This window comes from Orbicella franksi, chromosome 15 (genome assembly GCF_964199315.1).
Source record: "Orbicella franksi chromosome 15, jaOrbFran1.1, whole genome shotgun sequence".
NCBI classification, from domain to species: Eukaryota; Metazoa; Cnidaria; class Anthozoa; order Scleractinia; family Merulinidae; genus Orbicella; species Orbicella franksi.
In genome coordinates, this window is record NC_138159.1 from 4,314,161 (window position 1) to 4,331,984 (window position 17,824).

At 37.9% G+C, this 17,824-nt stretch overlaps 2 protein-coding genes across 4 annotated transcripts; one reads left to right on the forward strand and one right to left on the reverse strand.

Annotated features, from left to right (window-relative positions):
• Positions 1–27: 27 nt before the first annotated feature.
• On the reverse strand, positions 28–9,752 carry LOC145469753 (basal body-orientation factor 1-like). Its single transcript, XM_081453547.1, has 15 exons — positions 9,490–9,752; positions 8,759–8,881; positions 8,384–8,507; positions 8,217–8,282; positions 7,176–7,238; positions 6,390–6,470; positions 5,665–5,816; positions 4,749–4,845; positions 4,165–4,212; positions 3,523–3,591; positions 3,124–3,236; positions 2,449–2,539; positions 1,545–1,612; positions 753–1,010; positions 28–360 (listed from the first exon to the last, which is right to left on the reverse strand). The coding sequence occupies exons 1-15, from the start codon at positions 9,537–9,539 to the stop codon at positions 165–167; spliced, it is 1,599 nt and encodes a 532-aa protein (XP_081309673.1). The 5' UTR covers positions 9,540–9,752; the 3' UTR covers positions 28–164.
• Positions 9,753–9,841: 89 nt separating this feature from the next.
• On the forward strand, positions 9,842–16,650 carry LOC145469774 (IST1 homolog). 3 transcript variants are annotated; one of them, XM_081453579.1, is made up of 10 exons: positions 9,842–9,888; positions 9,994–10,068; positions 10,292–10,368; positions 11,598–11,701; positions 11,843–11,930; positions 12,478–12,561; positions 13,672–13,785; positions 14,627–14,809; positions 15,606–15,732; positions 15,886–16,650. In XM_081453579.1, exons 1-10 carry the CDS (start codon positions 9,885–9,887, stop codon positions 16,074–16,076), a joined length of 1,047 nt encoding a protein of 348 aa, XP_081309705.1. In that variant the 5' UTR covers positions 9,842–9,884; the 3' UTR covers positions 16,077–16,650. The 3 variants fall into 3 exon arrangements, with proteins under 3 accessions (XP_081309705.1, XP_081309704.1, XP_081309706.1); XM_081453578.1 differs by lacking the exon at positions 9,842–9,888 and having other exon boundaries at positions 9,966–10,068; XM_081453580.1 differs by lacking the exon at positions 9,842–9,888 and having other exon boundaries at positions 9,966–10,068; positions 12,490–12,561.
• The last annotated feature ends 1,174 nt before the right edge of the window (positions 16,651–17,824 follow it).

Genomic DNA, 17,824 nt, shown 5'->3' on the forward strand with positions numbered 1-17,824 from the left:
TTGAGAAGTGAAAATCTCTTTCCATAAAAAAAAAGAAAAACTATCTTTATTCACACCGGTACCATACATTGATACAAGTCTAACCATATACAGCTATTAAAATTCACATCAATAGACAGGATTTCCTATGTACAAAGTTCTCTGTGCCCAGTTACACCACGGTTTCAACTGACGGTCCCCGCCGCCGAAGACTGGGTACCAGACATGGGTGGAAGAGCCGCAGGGAGTGAGGGGGCAGTTACGTCTTGTTGCGTAAGGAAGGTGTTGTCTCGCAGTGCTTCCTGTGTTAGCTCGCCTGCATTTGACAGGGCTTTCGACTGAACATCTGGAGGCGAAGGCTCCAGAGCAGGTACCTTGGATCTAGAGATGGAAAAAAGGGAAAAAATTAAGCTATGAACTTAATTCTGACTGTTTCTCTAGACATCTCTCGGTACTGTAACTGCTGTATGCCAAAGTGTTTATTATTATTATTATTATTATTATTATTATTATTATTATTATTATTGTTATTTCACAGTTGTAATGGTCTGTACTACTCCTTTTAACTTCCTAATTTTTCTTTCGCGAGTTCTCTATCGTTTTAAAATATGATTTAGGCGTACGATCAGCTTGTTCGCAGTCATTGCTTGACCTACACTGTACATGTAACTTGGTCTGCCATAATTTCGAACAAAACATACTAAGTATGGTTCAGGAAAAAAAAAAACACAAACAAAAACTGTCATAAAGAGTATGACAAACAAACATCAAACCTTTTTTCTTTAAACCCATTCATCTTCGCAAACATCAATCTCAGAATGCGCTCACGTTGTTCCCAGGTAAGTTCGGCCATGTCGACTTTTCCCTGGACCCCAGTCCACCGCTCGGCTTCCTTCAGATCGTCGAACACGTTGTTCGTACTACTGTCTAATTGGCGGAAAGTTCTCACGCGCGGAAAATCACCTTGACCAGCGTGAGCCTCGAGCATGCGCTGTTGGTAAGCGTTTTGGGCATCTTTTCGATATTGGACTCTACGGAGGAAATCGACATTTCCTGAATCAACTGTAAAGCTATTTTCTTTCTTTCTCTTCTTTTTTTTTTTCTGTACTATGAGGTACAATAGTTACAATGGAACAAACTTACGATCGAGTACGGTCAACCACGCATTTTTTTTTTTTTTGTAAATTAAATGATTTCAAAGGCGAAATTGACTTTCTGTTTGAATATCCGAAGTACTCAACTTCGAGAGAAAACTCTTATCGAATTTTTCAAAATTGACAAATAAATAAATAAATTGATTAATTAATTAATAAATTAATTAAAAAGCTATAAAGAATCGATGACCTGTGAAGAATATGCTCGTATAAGGTCCTGTCACCAACACGAGTAGGAAATGTTTTCCATTATTTTTATTCCGGAGAATTCACCCAAAATTGCATTAAAACAAAAAATTCAGTCAACAAAAAGATGTCAAAGTTTTCTTTGCAAAGCCGTAAGCAACGGTAGTGGTAAGAGAAACCTAAAAGGGGAAGATCCCCAGCATAATATAAGCAAAACAAATGTACCTATTTCTGACGATTTCATTTTTAACGTACTCCAGTGAATCCAAGAAAAACTGCTCGACTTCAGTTCTCTAAAAATACAGAATTATACAGAAATGTTACTTGATAGAAAATGTGGTTAAATGTCTGACAGCTACATACAAAACTGAAACTAAACCAGTTACCACAGAAGAACGTCTTGCGGCTCCAGTAAGCGCGATAGTACTGTTTCGAAAGTATAGGATGGGGTAAGGAAGAATAGCCCAGCTGAATTTCGACACGACAGCTTTTTAAGTTCAAGTTTGTGACGTCGTGTATAGAAGAAACTTCAAAAGAAAATAAACGTATAAAAATCTCTAACATTTCAAAGACATCTGAAGTAGGAACAGTGTACTAGACTAGTTTTACTATCGTTAATTTTAGAAACAGTGTAAGAGATACACATTTCGATGTTGTTATGAAGGATGCGTGTTCTAATTGTCACCTATGTACTCCTCGATACCTGTTACTTTAACTTTTATTCCTCAGTAGTTTATTGCATTTGTAATTTTAGAAATAAATTTCAATATCTTACTCTTCTTCTAATTTTTCTAATTTAAACATGGTAAATTTATTGTCATCTTATTGGAAATAAATTATATACTCTACTTTAACGTCATCAGCGTCCACAATTAACTGCATAAGCTAAATACCTCTGAGACGTTAATAAAGTTAATTCATTCATTCCTTCATTATGCATTCATTCACGTGTAAATCATCGACAAAGAGACGTAAGGTAAACTTTACGTACTGAGTACTGAAAGTTTACCTCAGGTCACTTCGTACGACTGTATCATCACTTCAGTTTTCCACTTACTTCCCTACTTAAATACCTAAGAAAAAAAACATACTCTTTCCTGTTTTTAAATCAGGGTCTACCTCTTCTCACCTGATCTAAGATGGTCTTCGCCAATCTCTTGACACGGTTCATCTCCTTTGTTTTAAGCTCCACTATTCTTTGCAACCGCGAAATTTCAGCTCTGCAACAAATACGAAAGCAATACGTTACAGCTAATGTAGTTTTAACACTTTAAAGCGGTTTTCATTTGAGTGCCGAAAACTTATTCGTTTTTGTATCACTGCGCTACACGATTGGCTTAAAAAACTCGCGCCACTTTTTCATCCAATCACAAGTAAAACCAAAACCAATGGTGACTCTCTCGCACACGTTTTCCCGCGCTTTGCGTCAGCTTCATGTCATTGCTTCGAGTTTTGATTGGTTCACTGTACTGCCTGTGTCATTTGTGATTGGCTAGAGTGATTACTCTGGTTTTGGTTTTACAACACTCAATTAAAAACCGTTCTATATCACTTTAACTACTTGTGGAGACAGCGTAGTACTTTTATAAATATAAAAAAATGACGGAGGAGAGTCAGAATGGCGATGTTGTAGTCTCAGCTATCAGCTTCATTAAAAGTTTCAGCCTTGTTGTGAGCTTTCCGGTTAACAAAATGACATAAAAATTTTGGCAAATTCTCAACTGTCAGTTAACCCCATCCAGACCCTCACAGGAGTGATCTGCGGATATGTCATTTGTTAGCTGATACGTGAAAAATCTTTCACCTGCAGTTTCGAGTTTCATCCTCAGACTTCTGTACCAGGCTCGCTCGTTCGGCCTCGAACTCACGCACCACGTGACTTAAGGATTTTTCCAACGTCTTGACCTTTTCTTGAAGCTACGTGTATGAGGACAAACCAGTACAGTTACTTTATGGAGAAAGGTCAACATTTCTACTTAGCTACAGTAACATAGTTCTGCGTTTGATTCAACTACAGTATTGTCAAATTCAAAACGCACAGATCTGGGAAGACCACATATTTCTTTGCATATGTCACATGGCCTCCTTAAATTTTAGATTTTTCCGCAATCTGATTCTTCTCCCCTTGGAGTACGGCCATCTTCTCTCGATAAAAGATCATCGTTCGTCAAAAGTGAAGAGGAAATTCGTCAAATGTAAATACCTCTGCAATTTGTTTTTTCTGATGTTTACTCTCCACAATTTTCTCTTGCACAATCATGCCGTTCAGTTCCTAGATGTAGAGAAACACAGACAAAAATAATAAATTGATGATAGTTTCGATGAGATTGACATTGTCTTAAAAGATATCAGGGTATAATGCTGTACTCTGTATAAGCAACTGAAACTAAAACCCAACTTCGCAGCTAGCATGTTTTTTTTACCAATTTTAGCTTGCACGTCGTTGCTTCCAGGCCAGTCAGATACAAAACAAAACCCATCCTAAAATGAGCGCTTTCCATTCGAAAATTGTCAGTGACATTAGGAACACCATTTTCCTGAATTATTAGAAGAGTACAACCTCACGAGGTATGGTCAAATTTTCCGACCTTTCTTAACGGAAATTTCCGTTCCATTTTATTTTTCTCCCGAAAATTCCGAAATTTTTCGGTTGCATGGTTCGCTTTTCGGAAATTCAACAACTTCCGGATTTCATTGAGACTTTTCCGAGGAAATTTCCGCACCATTTGTTCCCGGTCTTGACTTGTTTTGCTTCGTATTCGCGTATTTCGTCCAACGCTGGGAAAGAAAAGAGATCTCTGGCAGTCTATTACAACTGATAGTCAAAATCGTTTAAAAACCATACCTTCTCAGACAACAGATCACCCGTCTTTGCGTCCATGATTTCTTTTTCCTTTACGAAAACAAAGAAAGAAACCAAATTATTTATAAACTGAATCTTCTTCAGAGAGAAAAATATAAAATGCCGTCTAATCCCAACTCTCCAAGCCATCGTTTTTTCGATTCTCCTGTTATTGGAAACAGTTTTTGTTCCTTTGCCCCAATAGGTCGTAATATTGGCTTGTACCTTTGTTGCACATGTTTATATCTCTATTTATTAAGTTACTTTTGCTTTGAATTTAATACACATGACCGTAAATTGTTTATTAATTGTATTCTATAGATAGCTACCTATTTTCTTTACCCTTATGGTTGTTAAAGAAAGCCAATACCATATTTATAAACTCTTCAAATTATTCTAATCTTCTTTCCTTTTTGGTGTAAAGAAATGTTGTTGTTGTTGAGTTGTAAACGCAATTTACCCCAAATTTTTCCAAAACTCTCGATTTCCAGAACCAATTTTCATTTCCCTATTGTTCAATAAATTGGGATTTCACTGTACGTCGTTAAAGATAACTAGAAGTTCTTTGCGACTGAGAACAAACAAACCTTTTTTAGTTCCTGTCCTTCTTTCAAGTGAAAATCTAGCGCAGCATTTAGTCTGACGTTCTCCTTGTATACAGATCGTGTTGTCTCGTCCAAATTACTGAAAAAACAAACAAGCAAACTCTCTTTAGTCTGTTAAAACAAAACTGAAACAAAACCGAAACCAAAACAAAGAAAATTCTTTCTCAAACGTATTAATAATTCAACAAGTTTCAACACAGGAAACCAAAACTGTGACGGTGTTAATTAGTCTGGATTTTTACGATTTTATTTCTTCGTTTTCTCGTTTGTTTTAATTTCAGTTGGGGAGATATATCAAACGCTCAAGACAGTGTTTGACCACATTTCCAAACATCTCGAAGTTCGTCAAAAATATCCCGCTACCTGTGGCATTTTCAACTTTATTTTCAGTGTTTGGAAATGTGGTCAGAAGCGGTCTTTGATACATATAACTTGAAGTATTGAATAGTACATGTATAAAATTGAGTATATCGAAAATTAAGTCAATTATGTTTCCTAATCTAGGTTTTTTTTCCTCACATAACACATGAATACAAATCTTAAAAACAATGTCGATAGAGCGGTTTTCAATTTAGTATCCCTCTGGCCAATCATAAAGGACAAAAACAATCCAGAGAACCAATCAAATTTCCAAGAACATACTTATTACATGTACATGTATGTACAATAAGATGTAGCTTATTAAAAGCAAAACACTGAGTGGAGGGAAATGTGTCTGACTATTGGTTTTGGTTTTACTTCTGACTGGCTGACAAAGTGGAAAATATTTCAATTAGAATTTATAAAACAAAGCAAATGTGAACTACCGCTAGTTACATGTACATGCAGTTTTCGCACTTAAGGGAAATTTGCTCTAGACACGATTTACTGTACATGTGCGAGTTCTAACATTACTCACCTGATTGCCTCAGAGTGTGCTCTCTCTGCAAGCTCTGCAATCTTTTTACTTGCTTCTTGCTGAAGTCGAACTTTTTCTTCAAAAAACTTGTGTTCCATTTGCTGCAAAGTGTCCTTATGGTGTCTTTCAGTAGCAAACATGTTTTCCTTTATCTGATGAGGAAAGCGCACGGAGAAATGGTGTCATACAGTCATGTAATAATTGAACCTGTATTACATTAGCTCTATTTTTATTGGCTCAATGCTGATTGCTATAGCGTTAACATCAAATTCAATTCACTGTTGCTTTATTTCAGACAGGAGTAATGAGCTGAGGTCATGTCACTCTACAGATGTACAATGTAATAGGATAACTAAGAAAATAGTGTAAAGCAAGCTTCACTGTGCTACACATTGCCTCCTCCGTGAGGTGACAGTGAAGAAGAAATTGAAAAATCCCACATTACACTGATGAAATACATTGTGTAAGTTTCCAAATGCTGCAAAGTAAATCTAAGTACAAAAAAGTGCAACAGACTGATCTGATTTTTGAGACCAACACACTCTTGTGCAAATTTTAAAATGTGCAACAAGGTGCTAATCTTCCCCCAAAAAATCATGACTGTCACAGTTTTTTTTCCTTTCCTCTTTATCTGTGTAATAACAATCATATGGCACATACATGTACATACACGACAAATGATTAGCTTTAGAACTGTAGGACTCCCGCTAATATTAATAACGTACCTCATCAAGCTCCCTTTGCATTTGTGCTCTCTTTCTTCTGAATTCCTTGACAAGCTTTAGCTCAGATTGCATCAGTTTGACCTTAATAATGAATAAATGAAAATTACATACAAAAAAAATTAAAACCACAGGAGAATCCCACAACTTGTACACAGGTAAGATGCTCTAAAGTCTAACCACTGAACTACTCCTCCCTACATACAGGGAGACTCCTGTGAGTTTATCTTATGCTATCTTCAGTGCTATCATTTCAGAGTTGGAGCATGTTTGGCATCAAAATAATGTGGCTCACGAGCAGCCATAACTCAGAGTGGTAGTTAAAAGGCTCTTTGGAAGCCATTTGGACAGAATCTCTCAGATGGAATGATGTCATGAAAGCGCAGCCTGGCTGCTGAGTACTGTTCAAAATGGCGGCAACGATGTTCAAATTTTGGGCTTCTTTGGAGACGAATTTCACAAGGAAAACCTGCACTTTACAAGCTGAAACTTCGGTCAGTGGCTAAACTTAGTGCAAGGTTTTTATTAGCCTTGACGAAAAATTTACGTTTTTTGGGGGGTGACTTTCTCCTTTAGGCATGTTCTCATTCCATATACTGTGTCCGCCATCTTGTGAACTGGAAACTTGGTAGCCCCACATTCAAGGCATTGCGAAAGATTGGGGACAAACATTTTGCTCCAGGTCTCTCGTGAAAAAAATGGTGACCAGCTCAATGAAAACCTTAGCCATAAGACTATTTTCTCAGCTACAACCCTGCAAGCTACATGTAGGATCAGTTAAATCTTCACCTCATTAGTCTTCTCTGCCAAGGATTCTTGAAGTTGGTGAATCTGTTGTGAATACTCATCCACCTAGTAGTAAAAGTTATTATAAATAATATTTAAACTTGATGGTCAATTGACTCAAATAATCATTCTAAAGATTTCTTGTATTGAGTCTTGCATTAATCTGTGTAATGTCTAATAAATTTACATTGTTTAAAGTACAACGGTATTTAATAACACATTATTACCAGTAGTATATATATTGCCTACTGCATACATTCAAGACATGTACTGTAATTACTTATGACATCAAGCACAGACTGCAATGTCTGTGCAACAAAGTTTATTGATTAGTAGAATGAGAGACAAGACCAATAAATATAAAACGCAAAGGTTGGTGTGGGCGGGTTACGTAATTACTAGGTCAAAAGTGGCTGCCAGCTGATACACTGGGACAGCTAAAAGACTACTAGATAAGGGGTGTGTTCTCTCTGGTAATTACCAATCTTCACCTACAGTGATCCTCGTATGATGAATGCAAAACTGTAGCAACAAGACTGATATAAACTGCCAATCTAATTCTCAAAAGTCTACAGACAAGGTAAGTCCACAGGCCGGGAACAAAAACACATAATACAAGTGGTCTCAAACAAAACCTCCCCAAGCAGGCTAAAGCCAGTGTAGGTGAAATTATAGTTAGTGCTAGATTTTCAGCCAGTGGTCTGTTTACCAAGTGTCAGTTCTACATGTACATGTACCCTTACAGTCCAATTTTCAACAGTTCCTTAATAGAGTCCATTAGAAAGCTCTCAAGAAGACCTTTGTTAAGTTATTTCCTGATGGCGCATGTATTGAAGTTAACAAAGGAGTTGCATACTTGCTTTTGTATGTTCTCTTCAAAGGATCTCATTCTCAAAAGGAATTTTTTTTTTGGTTGATTAGTTAATATGTAGTTTCCAAATTTGTGCATTCACATGTAAACCATTAAAGGCAAATATCTGTGGGCAAACAATACACACAATTCTTTACGCAGACTTAAAATGGACTGGTAATTTTCATACTCACAAGAGCTTGCCGTTCTTTTCGTGCCTCCCTCTTCACCTCTTTGAGAGCTTGCTGAAGCTTGGAAACCTACCATAACAAAATATGTCCTTGATGAGACTGCTAGAATGTACATAGATACCTGTATACATGTGCATATAATTTGACATTTTATATCCAATTTGGTGTACCTGCTCATCTTTCTTGCCGTCTTCTTGCTTGAGGTAGGATATGACATCTAGGGTGTCTCTTTCAGTGCTCGACATCTGCATCTGTAGCATATCATTCTCATACACCAAGCGTTTAGCATTGTCTCTGTTAAAAAACACAATGGCCAGCAGGAGTAAAGGTATGATGCGGTAAATTGTAAACCAAACAATAATGAAAACTTTGAAGCTCAATTCTCTAGATCAGGAAAACAACAAAACGGTACATACATGTATACATGTAGTCCATAGATCAACCCAAGTGAAAGTCAGTTAAGATTTTCACCTTGTCAGCATTATGTACATATTGCTACTGAGATTAATTTTAGGCTTCCAATGTATCTCTGATATGTCAATTACCTGTATTCCTGGCGGGACTTTTCCACAGCTTCCAACTTAGTCTCCCACAACTTTGCATTAGCGATGGCATCTTTGAGAACTGATTCCTTCTTAGCCTTTTTGCCTTCCTTTTTACCTTTCTTCCTGTTTAGTTGACAAAAAAATCTGGGCTCAACTTTATAATTTAGGTTTCTGAATTTCTTCAAAGTGCGGTTCTTGAATTATCTTAAGATTAGCAAGCTCTGTTACGCTTAAAATGTGGCTGTAGACTGGAGGATTGTACTTACTTAACCACCAGAGTGCCCAAAGCATCAATATTGTCAAGTTGATAAAAAAAGCCGTACAAGGATTACAGAATACCCCCACAACATTTAATGTTCCCCCCTCGACAGAGTACCCCTAGGATGTTTTTATGTCGTTTTAAAACAAGCTTACTTGAAATACTCACAAGTTAATTAAGCTTAAGTTCAAGACTTAAGCTTATAGATAAAATCAACTCTTGATACAAATAGCATACATGTAGAAAATTATTTTTGAGATAATACATGCTAAGTCACAATTATCATAGCATGAAATAGACTGGGCGGCTATATTAATATAGCACCCTAACCTATTTCATATATCTAAGCGTTAATGATCTGAAAAATGAACCTTGCAAAAGCGAGCTGCGTCGAGCCTAATTGTACAAATTCTGAAGAGCTTTATACAAAGCTGTACCAAATTAATAGGCTTACAGTTCAAACTCAACATACCCTCCTTTCTTTGCTTTTCCTCCTTTTGCTTTCTTTCCTTTTTTAGGCATTTTATTCGGAGAAATCTAACAATTTCCTCTTGCTTTAAAGTCCGACTGTTCAAAATGGCTGACCCTCTGAATGTGTTTCCGTTTCCAGGCAACGATTGTTTACGGTCTGACGTTCCAATCAAAAGTCACTTAGCAGGGTCGGGACAATTATAATGATACAAACTCTATTATTTGTGTTACCCCTCCCATATAGAATTAAGTTTATTCGCCTCGATATGAAGTACCGAAACCTTACTCTCTACGGTAGAGAAAGTTTGGCGTCCGTTAAAACTGGGTACGAACGTAAGTTTCTAAAAACAGAAATATTACGTAGTGTGAACATGGCGGATTGAACAGCATTTCAAAATGGGTTAGTATATTTAGCTCTGATCTGAGGTCATACTTCGCAGTTTATTCGATTTGGAGACAGCTAAACGTTCTTTGCATTTTCCTTTCTCGACCATGCTTGGTTCAGGGTTTAACAAGCAGAAACTAAAGGTGAACTTAAAGTTGGCAATTAACCGACTGAAACTATTGGAGAAGAAGAAGAGTAAGTTTGTTTTTTATTTCATGCCATTTCGTCACTGTTGCTCCGTCTCATTGAACGAAACATTTTTATCAAGTCTTTAAACAGTTCCTCCTTCATATCAGCAGTCTTACAGGCGCGATCTAAAATCGCCCCGTGATCTGAACAAGAATCATTGATTCAGACATCGCAAGATTTAAACGCATAGAGATTCCTAATTTTGCTGCCCTTAATCTTACATAAACAGCGGAGTTAGCACTGAAAGCAAGAAGAGAAATTGCTGACTATATAAACAATGGCAAAGAGGAAAGAGCAAGAATTAGAGTGAGTAAAAAAAATCTTTTCGTTAAGTGTACGTTTAAAATTAATAAGCGCACACATCTATACAATTGAATCTGTGAATTTTTCTTAGGGAATCACTTAGGAATATCTTAAAGACTTCATTTGAATTCTGTGTATATTTTTTTACTGTGAGACTATGCACAATTGCTCAACAAACCTTTTTTCCTTTCGTGAGGAATAATTTATCAGACTACCCTTTTTGATACATGCGAATTCAAAGGTACTGTATTTTCACCTCGAAGGTGATTTCGAAATGTTTTCTCTGTCATGGAAAGTGGCAACAGTTATGGAGAATGACAACATTGTGGTGGCGCCAAGGCCCCCTTTGCTAGTTCTCTGAAGAAGTTACAAGTCATAGTGTTTCCAATTAATGTAAACAAGGAAAGCAATTTGAAAATTTAACTCTACTCTATTTATCTGTAGACTACTTTGCTTAAATATGCCTGATTCACTTGTTATCCTGAAACATAAACACATCTTCTCACTTTTAATAAGACAGTTAAGTTTTGATGCAAGCAATTCCATTCTGGTTATCATAGCTCTGCTAAGATTGAGGTTACTGTCTGTGGTTCTAGAAAATGTCCTTACCCACCCCAGAGAGTATTATTGGACATTCCAAGGGAGAGGAGAGGGCAAAATCTTAAAAGTCATTGTTTTCTGCCTATAGAAAGTATGAACCAAAACTGCAACTTTTTTAATTACTGTTGTGATGCGCTTTTGAATATTTTATAGAAAAGGCACAATACAAATAATAAATGTTATGTTATGTTATGTTAACTTAGAGACCAGGGCACTACCCCTCCCCCTTCCCCCCAGGGAAAGGCCTCACACCCCAGGGACAAGATTGGAGACACCATGTAAATAACTCTTTAGGTTTTTAATTGGAACATTTTGGGTTTAATTTCAGATAAGGGAAGATTGAGAATTGGAGGAGAGATCCTTGTTTGACAGAGCCAATTTTTATATATACCTCAGGGGTTTGACATCAACATTTTCAGCTGGAGGGCAACTGGTTTTCACAGGAAGGCAAAACATTTTGAACTGAGCTTCCTTATAAGAAAAACTTTCCTATAGATGATCAAATCAGAGATGGGCAAAATCATCCTCATTGAGCCGGTCACTTTGCTCCGTGCCCGGCCCTTGATAAAAACCCCTGATACCTGACAAGAAACCAAATATTAATATTTTTTGTTTACCTGCATTTTCACAAGGTGGAGCACATCATCAGAGAGGACTACTTAGTTGAGGCCATGGAGATGCTAGAATTATACTCTGATTTACTGCTGGCAAGATTCGGTTTGATTGAGACTCAACAGTGAGTAACATTCCACTCACGCCTGTCAGTCTGCGACCTTATTATTTTGGGGGTTGCTGGTAATTTCATACATGTAAATGTACATGAAGCATTAACTTACATTATTAAATTATTAATCTGTATTTATTTTGTTAACAACAGATACTGTGATGAAGGAATGGTTGAGGCAGTAACAACATTAATGTGGGCTGCACCACGCCTGCAATCAGATGTTCAAGAGCTAAGAGTGGTAAACGATTCTCGGATTTTTCCTTTGTCAAGTAGCTAGATATTTAGACCACCAAGAGACTTTTTACACTTTTCATATGTTTTATTACTGATTGACTGGGTAAAGAAGTATACAGTTGAACCCTGCCATTTGAAACTCTCAAGGGAAACAAGTTATGAAATAGTTCCAAATAGTGAAAGTTCAAAAATACTTGTAGCCAATAGATTATAGTAAATGACTGAAGGTCAAATCCAAAGGGAAATGGTTTTGAGTTCAGAATAACAGGTAACTCAAAATAACCGCATTTGAATTAGCAGGACAGCTGTATTTTTTTCTATTATTATAAATTTTTTTATGTATTTGTCCTCAGTAGACTTACATGTACCAGTATGTGCTATAAGAAGCAGATATAAAGAAACATATCAATTGAAAGAAAAGTAAATGCAAGTACATGATGTTTCAGTATGGTCTTGTCACCATTATCAGTAGACTTAGTATGGAAAATATTTAAATTATATGTTTGCCTACACTAACGTGATCCTATTTCATTCTCTTTAATTCACAACAGATTTCTGACCAGCTGGGCTTGAAGTATGGCAAAAAGTTTGCTCATGAAGCCAGCATGAATGCCAATGAAACAGTGAATGCAAGAGTAAGCTTCTTTAATTAGTAATTTCTTAAGTTGTAAATTTAAAAAATGTATTAAATAAATAATTAGAAGACAGGACAGGTCTGGGTACACATAGAGTCAATACCTGCCCACTTTAAAACCGGATATGATTAAAGAATTCCATGCCAAGCTTTCTTTTCTGCTTCCCTGCTCTCCTATAAGCGTCCTCCTGTGGCAAAATTGACGAAACTGCTGTGAATGAGGACTGTGAAAAATTTAGTGAATTTCCCGTCCAATGTTCAGCTCATTTTATAGTGTGGTTTCAAACTCTCTGCTATTAAGGTAATTCCTCTGAAGTAAAAGTGACAATAGATTTTTGTTCAAACTTTGTCCACTGAATATTTGTCATATGATAACTTCAATTTTGAAATAAAAAAGGGGGGTGCCCATGCTCATTAAGGAGCAGTGAGGCATTGAAAATGCCCCATTTTGGCATTATTTAATGCTTAGTATAAGAATGCATTCCCAGTAATTGTAACATCTTTGTAAGCCCGGACTCATAAGAACACGCATTAAACTACAGTCAATACATTGTATCGGACCACAAATAAATGTTTAAGTTTGATTCAGACAGAAAGCTAAATCCTTGATTAAAAATTTGAGCCAAATTTCTTGACATGGTTACCAACTGCAAAATAGAAAAGACCACAGTGTATTTACTATTTTTCTCATTTATTCAATTTTCAGCAATAGAAATTAGATCAGTCTTTTCTCACGCAAAGCTTATGATTGGTTGATTACAACGACTGGAAAAAAATTGGGGTGCCCATACTCATTGGTGAGCTAGAGCCATTTTTCAACTGACAGGGCTCAATATCAAGGCAAATCGGTCATGTTTTCAATATGTGCGTGCACAAGCGCGCGCTAATGACGCCATAAATTATGCACAGTAAGGATGCGCAATGCAAATGCGAGGAATGACCTTAAAAACTGATTCTGTGACAAAATGGTGATTGTTATAAGTAGGTAAAGGAACATGTAAGGGCAAATTTTGTCCTTCATGAACAAAGATCACAACACACCCCTGCCTTTCCTACCCTAAATATATCAGACATAACTTTAATACTTTAAATTTATTTTTTTAATTTATAGCTTATTGTAAAACTGAGTCCTCAGCCACCACCAAAAACGTTAGTGGAGAATTACTTAATAGAGATTGCTCGTAGCCATAATGTAGCTTTTGAGCCTGATCCATCTGTGATTGAGGTAGGTACTGTGTCATAACTTATAAACTGAGCATGAGGGCCATACTGGGAGCTTATTGGCCCAGGGTTTGACAGTATGGACCGAGTGGCTAGCAACGTCCAATCCAAGTGCAGATATTCTCCCAGAACAGTCCCAAGCAAGCCTGGTTAATAAGAGATTTATTACATGAGTGAAAATGTCTCGAAAAAAATGGCACAATCACAAACTCTGATACTGTAACTTGAATAACTGAAAGCATGTGCTGCACAAGTATTGTTAACAAATAGAAGGCCTATCATCCTCATATACATGTACAAGTAAACAATATCCTTCCGGGACTCTCAGCTGAACAATCCATTTTGTACTCAGTTTTAATAGCTAGCTCCGTGAGAGGGTAAGATGAACCAAATCCTGTGCTGTGATTGGCTACCTGAGTGGGCAAGATGAAGCTCGGGGCTACCCACTGTGTCACGCAGGAAAAATTTCCCTGAAAGCCATATGATTATTAATAAATCTCTTACTGACCAAGCGTGTTTGGTCAAGATGGCTAGATAGTGGCCTGGTTTGTTTTTTTTACATGTTTATGGACCTCAAGTCTGTCTAGCCTAGACTAACCTTGGTCCATAAACATGCAAAAAAAGAACTGGGCCAATATCCAGCCGCCTTGACTAAACAAGCTTGGAAGAAAGTACCATAGGTGGTCGGGAATCGAATGTCTTTCTTATTAAGACACTCAATTATTTATGGTGTAAAAAAGAAAACTGACAGAAACTTCTTTTCAACAGAATGTTCTTTGGATGGCAATTACTTGTCTTCATATAACAATATGCTGCCAAATTTTTAATAATCTTTTCGATATTAGGAAAGTGCATTGCCACTTGATGATGTGAAACCTAGGCCACCAGGTGATAATAGCTCCGGAGGAGGAGGAGGTGGAGGTGGAGGACGCATTGGGTTTGAGGGATACGGTGGAGGCTTTGACGGACCTAGTATTCCTTCTATGACAGGTGGCAGCATGGGGTATGCCTACCCTCCACCATCACATGTAAGTCAGTTTGTGCGAGTTGCACTCAGTAGTTATTAACTAAGGATGGTCCATAAACTTGCCAAATAGGAGTTCTCTCAACTAGTCCTTTTCAATGCATATCTAGACATCACCCTCAGGAGTTTCATTAAGGGCTGTGAGGACGATTTTGCATGCCTGGTTTGACTATCTATAGGAAAGTTTTTCTTACAAAGAAGTTGAGTTCAAAAAGTTTTGCCCGTCTGTGAAAACCAGTTGCCCTCCCGCTATAAACATTAATGAAACCCCTGAATGCTCTTTCAGAGGCAACGCTTTTTCCAATTTGATGCAATAGCAGGTAACTCTAATTAGATGGGAGGTGGCATTGGCGACTGTAGTTAGTGTGTTTTCCTCCGGATTGAGGGGTCTGGGTTTGAGTCCTGGCTAGGACATGTGTTGTATTCTTGGGAAAGACACTGTACTCTAACAGTGCATCTCTCCATCCAGGTGCATAAATGAGCACGGGTAGAGTTAATGCTGGAGGGGTAACCCTGCGTTGGACTACATTTGTAGCATCCCACCCAAGGGGGAGTAGAAATACTCCTAGTCGCTTCATGCTACAGAAACCAGAGAAATGTGCCTGAGCCTGATGGGCCACTTGGCTTGTATGCAGACCTAACCTACTTACTGGACTTGCCTGCAATCACTGGTAGCCAAAAGTTGTCTAGTTGTACATAGATTGCGACTTATTATGGCTATATGGATGTAAATATTAAGTATCCCATACCTAAATATTCACATGACCTGAGAGCCTGATCATTGCTCTTTGACTCAACAGGGAAGTGCCCCACCCTACCCACCAGGACCGGCAGAAGTACCACCACCCACCTACCCATCAGAGAAGAAGTTACCCCCCTACCCAGGGGGGCCTCTCAATAGCTTTAATGCTGGGCCACCACCACCAGGTAAAAACATGCTTTGTTACTTAGCTATATTTTCCTTTTACCAGTTTAGCTGAGCCTTACTAGAAAGCTAATGGCTTCCCCTTAAATATCTCTACCATGTTCAATTCGTTATTATTAGATTATGCAGTATCATGCTGGTCTTTTTCTTTTCAGCCACCCATCAGCCCGTCGCCCCCAGTGCACCACGCCCCTCATCAGGGCCCAGTTTCCCAGACCTTCCTGCTGTACCTACAGATTTACCGAATTTACCCGACAGTGTCCCAGGGGGAAACAGTGCTGGTGGCGAAGACGTGGACTTCGATGATCTAACTAGAAGATTTGAAGATCTCAAAAAGAAGAAGTAAACTTGTTACACTGTTGAGTTTCATAATGAATATAGCAACATTTTTTTTAACTACACTTTGGCAGTTACTAAGTAATCAGCATTTTTCTAACCATGGCCCCTTTGCAGCTGTATCTTCAGTCTATCATTTTTTTTAGCCTTTTAGCACCAAATTGTTATCAATATCAGATTTCTCCTCATCTCGTCAATACTTTATTCAGCATTCACAAGATGAGAATTTTGCAAGTGATCACAAAGGGCAAATTTTCTATATAATGTTATGTGCGGAATCTTCCAACTACAAATATGAGATTGTATAGAGACCAGCAATGAGAATATGTAAAGAAATATTTGCATGTGCACTTGGCTTATTGGCGCTTAAAGGATTGAGGGGAGAATTGTTCAAACCTGTAGAAAACCGTTCTGGCATTTCATCAGGTCATTACGGAACTGTAAAAACAAACAGTGCCTTTAACTGTATTTCTAAGTGATGTAAGTTAAAATTGTGGTCTTAGCAATGTTCTATCTTTTGTCCATGTCAAATCCAGGGTATTTTATGACCTCATTGGTAGAATAAAGCAGAAATTCGGAAATAACTCAAGTCTGTAATAGATGGAGAGCCTTACCTCCTACCTGAACAGAGAAAAAAGCAAACAGGAAATGTGAAAATCTTTGATTGCACGTCGCCGTATTCTGCGTAGCAAGCGTTCCGGTACGAAGAGCTTTTTCGCATTTTGGCCGCGCGTAAATTGGAGCGAGAGCAAAAAGCGACGAAGCGGGGGGTGGTGGGGCAAGGGAGGGAACGCTTGCCCGCAAATCCCTCGATTTTGAAAAACTCGTTCGCCCACGAACGGCGTTCCTGATTGGTGCGGCGTGGTCATCTTGATTGATAAGTGTATCAAATTTGCTTGAATAATTCCAGGAATAACTTGAGTGTGACTTGCACAATGCCGTGGAGGAAGGTTTGTGAAATTGTGCTAACCCCAGCGAAGATTTACACAGCACAGTCTAACGGCTCAACTCTACTTTAAGTTCCTCCTTATAACACAACATGAAGTACCCTTCATAAAAGGTCGAGTGAACGAACAGGGAAGGGCAAATGTACAAATGTCACGAATCGTAGAAGTCGTATAGACTAGTCAACCTCGTTTTACACAAAGAATACACATTTTCGTGCAACAGGAGTTGTGCAGGCCTGTCACAACTTTTTAATTTCTCCCACGAAACAGAAAACAGGTCTAGCCGTGGTTCTACCAATAACATACAAATATAGGCTTCAGTTTAAAGTTCAGTAGAAACCATGATGTAACATAAGTCTTTCGTCGGCGCAAATATTGTCTGTGTCGGTGTCACAATTTTGTTATTAAAGGCGTCGATGGTGATTCTAGGAGCTGTACTAGCAGTCTATTAGGTACTTAGCTCTTAAACGCATCTTCCCTGCTAGCAGAGGCTCTTATCCTGGTGATCTCTTGGATAACTTTGGCCTGTGTAACAGAAGTAATACTACCTACATAGGATACAATGTTCAATATTTTAAGATAATTGCAGTGGTTTTGAAGAAACGCCTTGCAATGCGGATCAAGTATTGACAAGAGGCGATGATAATCATCGTCTCTTCGTATTCCTAGGAAAAAACGAAACAAAACAATGAAAACAAGACTAAGTCATAACGCAGCTGAAAATGAATTGTAACCCAGGATAGCCCGGTGGAAAAAGAAAATTAACCCTATCTGGGGCGGATACAGGATTTTAGAGAAGGGGGCTCTAGAT

Excerpts from the sequence above, each read along its gene's own strand:
- LOC145469753 (XM_081453547.1), bottom strand. The coding sequence starts at position 9,539 with ATGCCTAAAAAAGGAAAGAAAGCAAAAGGAGGAAAAGCAAAGAAAGGA. Across the intron at positions 6,471-7,175 it reads TGGCAGAGAAGACTAATGAG|GTCAAACTGATGCAATCTGA; the intron begins GTGAAGATTTAA and ends TTCATTATTAAG. Across the intron at positions 3,237-3,522 it reads AGAAAAAACAAATTGCAGAG|CTTCAAGAAAAGGTCAAGAC; the intron begins GTATTTACATTT and ends TCATACACGTAG.
- LOC145469774 (XM_081453578.1), top strand. The coding sequence starts at position 9,981 with ATGCTTGGTTCAGGGTTTAACAAGCAGAAACTAAAGGTGAACTTAAAG. Across the intron at positions 10,369-11,597 it reads AGGAAAGAGCAAGAATTAGA|GTGGAGCACATCATCAGAGA; the intron begins GTGAGTAAAAAA and ends CATTTTCACAAG. Across the intron at positions 14,810-15,605 it reads CCTACCCTCCACCATCACAT|GGAAGTGCCCCACCCTACCC; the intron begins GTAAGTCAGTTT and ends TTGACTCAACAG.